Source organism: Pteropus vampyrus, unplaced genomic scaffold, assembly GCF_000151845.1.
Source record: "Pteropus vampyrus isolate Shadow unplaced genomic scaffold, Pvam_2.0 Scaffold526, whole genome shotgun sequence".
Lineage (NCBI taxonomy): Eukaryota > Metazoa > Chordata > Mammalia > Chiroptera > Pteropodidae > Pteropus > Pteropus vampyrus.
This window is the reverse complement of record NW_011889307.1, coordinates 925,516-936,753: the sequence shown is the minus strand read 5'-3', so window position 1 is coordinate 936,753 and position 11,238 is coordinate 925,516. Positions and strand designations below refer to the sequence as shown.

General features: G+C 32.6%; 1 protein-coding gene across 1 annotated transcript in view; it reads right to left on the bottom strand.

Moving 5' to 3' along the window:
* MYO6 (myosin VI) overlaps positions 1-11,238 on the bottom strand; it is a 148,336-nt gene that overhangs the window by 19,120 nt on the left and 117,978 nt on the right. The window contains exons 21-28 of the mRNA XM_023525103.1: positions 9,494-9,624; positions 9,321-9,398; positions 7,935-8,064; positions 5,994-6,084; positions 4,970-5,120; positions 3,275-3,483; positions 2,350-2,428; positions 1,295-1,455 (exon numbers count right to left, since the gene is read on the bottom strand). Of these exons, the coding sequence (XP_023380871.1) occupies positions 1,295-1,455; positions 2,350-2,428; positions 3,275-3,483; positions 4,970-5,120; positions 5,994-6,084; positions 7,935-8,064; positions 9,321-9,398; positions 9,494-9,624 (1,030 nt within the window). The remainder of the gene's footprint in view (positions 1-1,294; positions 1,456-2,349; positions 2,429-3,274; positions 3,484-4,969; positions 5,121-5,993; positions 6,085-7,934; positions 8,065-9,320; positions 9,399-9,493; positions 9,625-11,238) is intronic.

Sequence of the window (11,238 nt, the reverse complement as noted above, 5' to 3'; positions counted from 1 at the left end):
TATACCTGCTTGACTATCTCCTCATTACTTAGTAGTGGTCCCACTACCTAGTTAATTCTGCTTAACTTAAATCACAGGTAACTTGTCACTTATGTTAAAGGTCCTAAAAGGTCCACTCTTTCTCTGAGACCACTCGATTTGGAAGAGGCATACCTTTCTGAAGATGGGAAGGAGTCCATGTATGAGCCAGTATCATTTACATATTATATCGAATGACACTGGATATAGCTTAATACTTCAAATGCTTATGCATAAAGTTTGGCCGTGAATACCAATGATGACTCCATTAATGAGTCCTTGATAAGTGACTTTCAGCCATAATAAAGCCCGGTGTCTGTTGCACAACTTCCTCACACACATCAGGGAGGGCAGCTCTAAGAGTCTGCTTCTTTTAGGAGCCAGGCCAAGCCCCTGGCCAGTTATACTTAAAGACTTCCAGCCATTCCAACATAGCACAGGTAGAAGGAATGGAACTTTGTCATAAAGAGTGCTCTGACATTCTAAAAGTCATGAGTACATATATCTATTTGATTCACAATTTATATAGAATATATATACCTACATATTAAGAAACCTCACAAACTAGTTTTGCTTTGTTTTTATAAATAATCGAAATAACTAATGTTTCTAAATTCTAAGTTTTTTTAATGAATCTAGCAACTTTTAAGAAGAAATTCCATATTCTTCCATACTTTTAAGAAGAAATTCCATATTCTTCCATATTACAATAGAGTATTTAGAGATAATTCAGAAACCTAAGGAGCCAAAATATTTTAAGCTGATTAACCTTCCTTCTTAGAAAGAGAAATCTATTTATTCTGAAACATGTGGTATGTGTCTGTATAAAATTTCTCATTCCAAATGTTAAGATATATATTTTTTTAGTTTGCATTAGAAAAATAATAAATCCCATCTTCAAATATATTAAACTGGATGATAATATATTCACTGATTTCTATGCCAGTATTTAATGGCAGGTATTTAGAAATTGGATGTCTGACCTTTATCCAATCTTCTGACAATTTCAGAGTAAACGTTGAGATTTCTTTTTTAAACAAAGTACTCATGAACTGAAATATCAGTTTTATTTGTCAACAGCTTGACAATTTGATAAAATCAACTGTTTCATTCATTTGGGTATGAAAATAGACACAAATAATTTTTAAATGATTTTACTTAAAATATATCAGGACCTAAGGAATATGATTTTCTCCTATTCCTTTCAGGCTGAAATGAGAGGCAGAGAGATAAAGAAAGCAAAGAGAACACTATACCCCACCCAGCGTCCCAGTACCTCCGGAGAGCCGGGTCGGCCTGTGCCTCGTCACTGATGAGCTCTGCTTCACTCTGGGCGATCCGCAGAGCCAGCTCCCGGTCCCGGCGCTCCTGCTCCAGGACGGCTTGCTGCTGGGATTCCTCCTCCCGCTGTCGAGCCAGCTGCTTCTCCACTTCAGCCTGTCAAGGACAGAAAACCATTTCACCAAGGTGTCTCCACTTGTTTACTTGACCATTCCCATTACTACTTAAAATTGTTCCATATGAGTTCTTTACTAAGGAATATGTATATTGTTTAACCAGAAATCTTATCAGTCTCTATTCTCTTCCACATAATGATTCATATTTCCTCTTTCCAAATCCAAGTGAAGGTAGAGAAACCGTAGTTCCACCATTCCATGAGTATCCCAAATATCACATGAGTCTCCTAGGCATCACATTAACACCAACACCAGACAAGCAGATGTCAGGAATTTAAAATGCTGGCTGTGCTCAGGATAAATTATGAAAGACAAGACAAACAGAAACTCAAATACATAATCAATTATTTCCAGACGTGGACTTTTTAAAAAATGGGAGTGAGGAGAGAATCTTAATTCTAACCTTTTAATGCTAGTATCTACAAAAAATTGTATAATTTGTTTAATTGGAGGAGTATATTATAAAGTCATGTGTTAAGTGAATGTTCAACTGACTTTTCCCTAGGTATAATAACAATAACAATAAACTGTTACATATTGAACTGAGCACTATTTTTAATGCTTTAAGGTGTGTTAACTCGTTTGATGCTCACAACTATTATTAACAATCATTGTGCAGAGAAAAAACTGTGGCTCACAGTCACCAATTGTATCTTGTGCAATGTCATAATTTTGCACATCGACAGAGCCTGGATTTAAACTCACCTTCCTATCTCCAAAGTCCCTTCCCATAACCACTTCCAAAACTGCTTTTTATCTCTGGGATAAACCAATAACAGCTCACCTAGCAAATCCAGATCTTGTTTTCATTTCTTTTGTTTTGGTAGAGTCTGTGTCGACAGAAATTCAGTCTGACTGTCTAATCAGTACATACCTGAATACGTTTTTCATCATCTTCCCTTTTCTTTCTTTCTTCTTCTTCTTGTTTTCTCTTTGCTTCCATCTCAAGTTTCCTAACAAAAAATAGAAACCTCTTTAAAAATTTAATAGAAAATAAGGAATCCTTCAGAAGGCAATTTAACTATTAATAAACAAAGGTTATGAAATGGGGACTCTAATTAACCTGCTAGCAATATACATTATTAACTTATTTTGAAAAAGCTAAACTCTAACTCTACTACAGAATTCTTCTGAAACAAAACAAATACAATTACACTGCATAACTTCTAACATCTCTAGATTAACTTGGCTATAAAACCTAGGTCCGAGGCCCTGATTACATGTGCTTCACTCTACTCCTCCAATTAAACAACACTTACATTCTTTCTGTCTACCCTATTATGCCTTCTCTAAAATGTTATCAGTTTTAAAACTGCAGAAAGGTAGAAGTACCTTATTTCTAACTTATAAAAATAATGTAAGATAGAAGCCATTGCTTTATAAACAAGAAATCCTCAGGTATAAGAATCTAACCAAAATTCAAATTATAGTTAAAATCATTTTGTTATTACAAATGAGCTATTCTCCACTTTCAAATTTATTCTAAAATTACAGTCCTGAGTTGCATGACAACATTTTGGCCAATGACAAACCACATACATGGTGGTGTAATACAAAGTTTAGGTAAGGTGTGTAACAGGCTATACCATCTAGATTTGTTAGTATACTGTATGATTTTCACGCAATGATAAAATTGCCTAAAGACATTTCTCAGAATATATACCCATCATTAAATGGTACAAGACTATAGTATTTTAAAATAAGAATAACTTTTAAGAATACGAATATTTGCCAATCAACATCACCACCAAGAATCACTATTCTGTTAGCTTCTAATTCAAAACAACGATATGCCTTACATCCGCCTTTCCTCCTCTTCCTTTCTTCGACGCTGTTCATCTTCTTCACGTCTTTTTCTTTCTTTTTCCATTTCTTCTTGAATACGTCTCAGCCTTTCAGCTTCCTCTTCCTGCTGTTTTTTTTTCTGTAACTCACTGAGGAGGTTCTCTGAGCTTTTAACTACTGCATCATATTCTTTCTGTATTTGTTCCCTTGTCATCATAGTGGACTTAAAAAAAATAATAAACATGTACTTAAAAATTTATCTTTTCTGCTGCACAATATAGTGAAAACTACTAAACTGTACATTTTTAAATGGCTAAGATGGTAAATTTAATGTTATATGCCTTTACCACAGTGAAGAAAAACAATATGCACATATACAGCAAAGACCGGAAAAGTTGGTAAGCAATAAGCCCATTATCTTTACTATATTATTTGTACATCTAAAATAGTCAAAAAAATTTAAAGTTATATTTGCATACAAATATTTATATCTACTTCCTATTAATCAAGTAATCAAATATCTAAGGTGGTACTACAAAGTCACATACTGTAGTTAAAAATTATTTTTAAAGGAATGATTAATTTTGCCGGAGTTTACTGCTCTTTAATAATAATGTTCAAAGAGTACCTAAGGAATATTTGAGAAATTATCAAATACATCTAAAATTGTTGGATTATTTTCCTAAGTGAGCCTTCAGAAAACATGGCTGGATTGATTTTAATTGATTAATGCCACATAAACAAGGATGGCTCTTGACAGATTTGAAAAATCATCAGAGTTTATCCAAAGCATTTTCATTCTTCCTTAATCTTCTTTCTCTGTTCTACCTCTAAGATTAACTACTGTTTACATAAAATAACTGCAGGAAATATGATAAAAGGTTCGCTTTAAGATATTATATCCCACATAATTGCACTGACTTAGGAAACTAGATGAGAAAACCATTAAGATCCTAAAATATAACAGAAAAAGATATGAAGAGACAAATGAAATATAATTAACAAAAAAGTATATAGAAAAAATGTTCTATTCCATTAGTAATTAAATAGGTTAAAATCAATACCAAAAAAAAGGCCCATTTTTTTCCTACAAAATTTGAGGAAAATTGCTTTTTTCATAACAGTTAATTTATGATATAACCTATATGAAGATAATGTAATTACATAAACAAGGCATATGACATAATAAAGGATACAAAATTAAATGTACATTATAAGAACTATGAAAAAATACATGCATGTGAAATAAGACTGGAAGGGGAATGTGCAACACTAATAACAGTTAAATGTGTTAGTATGTTAAGAGGTTTTTTGGTGATTTTCTCCAAATTTTCAATAATATTACATTACTTTTATAACTTGAAAATTAGTTTCTGAAAGTAGAAAAACATGAAACAAATTAAAATAATTTGCATTAATCCTCTCTCATGACTGATTACTCAAAAGCTTACTGACAGTTTTTTAGTCACTATTTGGGGATGGAGAATGAAATTACATAAAAGTTGTGTTCTTTTATATTTTTTTGCTATGAAAATTTTCAAACATAGAGGAGCAAGAGTAATATAAATGAGTTTTGTTTGCTATTATTGAGACAATGTTTACAACATTTTGTATCACTAAAAAGATAAGGATATTTTCCTATATAATTGCAATACCAGTAACAAAAAATATTAAATTATAAAAAAGTCATTTGAGTTAAAACTACATACCTTAATTTTGGCCATTAAAGCATCAATAGAAATTTCAAGGTTCTTGACCTGTTTATTCACCTCCGGTTTTCCATCTTTCAGTGCACTTACTACTTCGTTAAATTTATCAAGTCGTTTTTTCAGTGTGCCCACCTTAACTAGGCCATCGATGCTGTAAAGATAATGCTTCATCAGAGTTTAATTTCATCATTTAATGCTATACGGAGATTCTTCATGTTAATAAAATGCTAAACGTATTACTAAACAGAATATTTCACTTCTTTTTTCATATTATTAAGTATGCTCTTTTTTAGATAACTTGTTCAGGGTAAAAAAATTCTCAAATGTGGACGTAAATGACATCGATGCCTGTCAACAGGATTTAAGCCTTCATATTTACACTGAAAAATTTGAGAATTCAAATTGCAGAACTTAGAGTTATCTAGTCTCTTTGAAAAAGTGTTAAGGATTATCAGTTTCTCAGATCTCCAAGTTTAAAAAGTGTAAATTAATAATAAAAGCAATAAAAAATAAAAACTAAATTTACAGTGAGACAATATAATTCCTACAAATAATCTTGAAAATTATGGTCCAAACATTAATAAGGGAGCATTTGAGATCTTGCTCCCTAGCATATCTTGTCAGTTTGGCTCAAATAAACTCTTATAAAAGTTTTTTTTAAAAAATCAGTGTGATGTTTTTAAAAACAACGTCAATATGACATTTATCAAGAAACTCAAGTCACTAAAATAATCAGAATAAAACAGCTTTCAATAATTTATTTCAACCTTTTATAGTTGAAAAGTGTCTATATTTTTGTAAACTCCTTCAAAACCTTTTGTAGAATGAGGGAAGTAGCGTATTAATGAAGTAAAAATAACTAATTTCAAATAAATAATACAAATAACAGATAACATATCTTTTCACAAAGAACATGAGAAAAGAGAAAACTATGCATATACAAATTGCCCTTCATTATGACTTTGACCATTTTACACTTGGGTAATTAGGTTTTGTAAGACTCTTTAGGCACTATGCATCTTACCGAGGTTTGTGTCTCCTTTTGCAAAGCCACATTCGAATAGTTTTTTGCATTTTAATGCAGGCTTCAGCTCGATACTTTATTTTGTTTTTCACTACATATGAGGAAAATATGATAGAAAATTATTCGGTTTAAATCAGACATATAATAGCTTTAAAAACCACTCACTTTCACAAAGCAATTCTCAAGAAACATTAAATCTTGATGAACATTATTATACCAGACATCAAAATCTAGACATTTAACATTTCTTTAATTTCTTATACTTCTGAAAATCAAAAATATATCATGTATATGACTAAGTTTATATTTTAAGTATATTATTTCCTTATTACACTACAGTACTGCTTCCCATACTGTCCTAGGCAATATTGGTCTATGAAATGTTAACAGGTATGTCTTGAAAAAAAGGATTTATCTGTTAAATAAATAGAGGAAAAGCTATAAGCTATTTTTGGAGATTCGCAATGAGCATACTGAGTGAGGACTCTGATAATTCTACAGTAAAAGAATTTAATATTTAACTTAGTTACCCAGAATGTCCTAGACTTATCTGATCCTGAAACATTTTTTCAGAGCTCCTCTAACATCTTGCAAAGACCCTGACTGGTTACTGACTTCACTGCACAACGCAGTTCAGGAACGAATGGTACAGTACAGACAATTTAATATAATGTGTTTGCCATCATAATGCAATGTATAAAGCTTAAAGCATTCAACTACAAATATGTTTATATTTTACTTGGAAAATGATGGGGGAAAACAGCTTCTGTTATCTTTTTTACTTTCTTATAGTTTTCTTTTTAGCTATATTCACAATTATACAAATTCGCAAAAGACCTTAATAATAATCTTTGTTTGCATGGTTCCTTTTCACTAGGTCAAAGAAATTTTATTTTTCTATTAACAAGGAACAATTTATTGAATCTTTTTTTTCATGTGTCTAGCATTGTTCCAGATATTCTGGTGAGTAAGAGGTGATGGGAAGGGATGATTATAAATTAAATCAAGTTACTGACAATAGCTCCCTACAATTAAAGGTTTTCCATAGACCCTTGGGTAACCCCAAAATATTCTGCTCCTCACCCCTATGTATAAGTAGTTACTATGACCCAGCCAGAAATACAGGAAAAAGCAACTCAGCCAGCGTGTCAGAGAACAGGGTTTAAAAGAGCAGAGGCAAGAGCAAAGGCTCAAAAGGGGAGGGGAAGCCCCATTTTATGTGATCTTGAAAGATATTCTAAGACCTTACACTTTGCTCTACATTAAAGGAGAACCTTAGTAAAAGGCTTTTAGTTTAGAGAGAGAACTCTGCGGAGGTAACGCTGGACACCCAGGAAAACCAGTTTGGAAGCTACTGAAGTTATTATGCAAGTGGAAGAGGGGATCCACTAAGGCACTAACAATACAGAGGAAAGAATGCACGCTATTTGGAGGAAGAGTCGACATCTGTTGATTGACCAGATTTCACGGACAGGAAAGGAGAGACCATTACAATCTTGAAATTTTTGGTGCACTATCCTGGTGATGTCATGCAGGTGATAAGAGAAAAGTTCTGGCTTAAGTCTGAGAGCCTGGAGGCTGGTGTCGGGTTGAGGAGGAGGGGGCGAGCAGAAGACAGGGAGAGAGGGGGATAGAGAGGGAGGAGGGAGAGAAGGAGAAAAGAATCAAAATAGTGAGTTCTGTTTTGTTTAGGACATGATGAAATTAATTCTCCTATAACACATGTGGATAAAGAAGTATCACAGACACAAAAAAGAAAGTCCACAAACATTAATCCATCATGTACTACATGAGGTGTTATTTGAGGAACCGAGGACACAATGTGGATAAGCAACGCAATCCCTGTTGCCCAGCACTCATCACTGAGACAATTTTATCACATTCTGCAAACCAAACAATTTCCAAAATAATACAGATGTTGGTGTGAAACATAACACCTACATTTGATGACTGAGAGTGAGCACCACTGAACTTTCTTCCAGCGACTGTAGATAAGCCAGTGATTGACTCTTTTAACCAACTCTGCTAAATGGTCCGGGTCAGACTTCATAATCTGATCAAATTCTGCAAACTAGGAAATGAAATAATTTAATATCAGTATCAGAAGATAAATGTGTCTAAATACACAAAGATACAAAAAAAAAAAAAAAAACCCACTAGACTTCAAATCCAAAATCTAAGTTTCTAGAAACTGTCGCATGCCATTACATAGGCATGTCTCAGTGGGGTATATAGCAAGCCCAAACACACTTGGCTATATCTTGCTGCCTCTCCCTTCCTTCCTTCCTTCCTTCAGAAACTTGGAGGGGTAAGAGGGGTTACTCATTGTTAGTTAGCATATTCGATAATAAAAATAGAAAAAAATCTAAAATATTACTATAGCCCTGAAATAAGAGAAACACTGAGTTTGTGATAAATATACATGATTACAGCTAAGCCGACTATGTATACATATTCATTTTCTCTTTTCTTTCTTTTACAGGACATTGTATGGATTTTCTGCAGTAAAAATATTCACAAGAAAGTGCACACAAAGGTAATGCATTACAGATTTTATTTCATGCCCAAAAATATGAAATCAGATTTATTATGATTAATTCAAGCCTTCAAGCCACTACAGATATTAATGATTTTGCTAATCAAATGGGTATGGTTGGCTATTATAACAATTGTGTTTAAAATTATGACAGTGAAATTCAATATTAAATAAGTTAGGAATGGTGAAATATAAACAGATTGCAAATATCATTTAGGTATTTCTATATTATATATATTTAGTTATAAAATATTCAACTAAGTCATATAACCTAGTACAAGAACCTGTAGATACTAAAACTATGGGTTAGCCTAAGGAAATTATGTTACAAACATAAGAACTTATACACTCACTCAGTCTAGGGTTTGAGAAAAGTCAGTACAAACTCTGGTCCAAATTCCTGTACCTTACACATCTATCATACTCTGACAGAACTTGTTCTCACAATGAAGACTCAAAAAAGTACTATAAATTCTTTAACTATTAAGACTGAATTAATATGTTTTATAAAAGTTTTCAACTTATATAAAACAGAAGTATTTTCGGGTTAACCCTTATTTAAGCAAAAAATCCAATTAGATATAATGCTCTGATTCCAATCATTCGATAGCGGAAAAGAATTGTAAGACTTGTATGGAGTAGTACACATTGTAAATTTCTCACATATTCTTATATACATGCTGTTAATGACCATATAATTCAAGAATACAAATCACTAAACACCTAAAATATTTGTTGATCCCAACTATTCATATTCATCATATTGAAGTTTAAAATAAAAATGTATTTACCTTGCCAGGTCTAAAAAATACTTTTGTTAACCCAAACTTGTAGTCAATTTCATTTAAGCCCAAAGCTTTAAAAAGAGCCTGAAAAATAAAAGTTACAAAGTTAAATGCCAATTAGTAATTAATAAGAAAGATAATTTATAACTAAGAAATTTCAATTTAGGTGGTATTTGTACCTTACAAAATAGCCTTGGATCCAATCTTGCAAGTTTATCTGGCATATACTTTTTATACATGTTGTAGAGTTCATGAAATGAAGCTCGTGATGGGAAACCACCCTGCATCAGGTCCAAAACAGACACCATACCTAGATTCATAAACGAACACAAATTACTGCCAATCACTGTACAGAAGTCCAAAATTACCATGCAAATGATCAAGTTCACAAATTAATGTTAGAAAGGTTCAATTTACAGGTATAATCGGCAATGAAATATTACTTAGGAAATATCACATTTATACCTACTATGTTCCAACTTGCCTACCACCTGAAACTACTATAGCAAATTTAATCTAAAACCAGCCTGACTATCCCTTTTCTAGGGACAAACTACTGGTCTCTAGAAAGCTCAAATCTAGCTTGTATCTTTTTTTTCTGATAGAAATCTCTGTGTCACAATCACATTATATAAGGCAAAGGCCTGCATTTAGGCCACTTTCCAAGACCTGAGGTTAACTTCAGAATAAGATTCTGAATGAGTATCCACGCAGTCAATCACATTCCCAAGTTCTTGCCAGTGCTTAAACGAAGCAAATGGGGAAAAAAGAGAAGAGCTCATTATTTCACTATAAAGGTCCCCCTTCACTTATTTCTCAAAGAAATTAGTCTATCAGGGTAAAGAGTCTATAGAATGACTCTTTTCAGTGAAACTCTAGTAGGTGGTTAATTTGAGCCTTGAGTCAATGTGAGCTTTTAATAAAAACATAAAATAATCAGAGAAAGGCTCAACAACCACAGATAATTCCAAAAACGTTTGTTTATAAAAGAAAAAATAACCCCTGGATTTCAGTCTCTGGGACTATTCAAATCAATAAAGAAAATAAGATTATTCAACAAAAAGTGTTAGAACAAACAGATGGTCATTTAGAAAACAAAAATAACACTGGATCCCTAACTCACACTCCTCATACCTAAATGAATTCCTGCTAGTCAAGAATTTAATTAGCAAAATGAAACTATAAAATACAAAAAGGAGTGGATTTTTATTTTAAAATAATCTCAAAGGAAAGATAGCCTTTCTAGGTAGTCAGATTGAATTTTAACCTTTTAACCTTTCTGACTGGCGAAGGTGTAAAACACCAATAGTACCCAGGGTTGACGACAGTGTAGGAAAACACACACATACATTCTCACTGGGAAAGTAAAACAGTGAAATAATTTTGGATAGCAATTTGGAAATTTATCCCTTTGACTCAGTACTTTCCACTTCTATGAATCTATCCTACAACTTGTCACATATGTGGGCAAAGATATGCACAGAGAATGTCCACATGCCCACTGGGTCATTGTAATAGAAAAAAAAAAAAAAAACCGGAAAAAACTTAAATATCAATTATGTTACAACCATATGACAGAATGATGTATTAATTAAAAAGAATAGGGCAGGGCTTTACATATCCAAGACAGAGTTAAATGGGCACCCCTGAAAAGTGAGAATTCTTTTTACTTATATTTCTCTGTAATTTTTCATTTTTGTTACAGTGAACATATATAACTATTATAATTTTAATACTAATTAATGACACACATAAAAGCAATCATTCCTATGGAAAGAAATCCAGAACTAGATTTAGTTCTAGGCTCTGCTTGAAGAAATGAAGGTAAGATTTGGTTGGTACTGTCACGATTTTTGCCCATTTATAGCAAATAAACAAGTACTCTTGGAAACGTGCACATCTGTTACCTGTGAGTCCCTTGGCT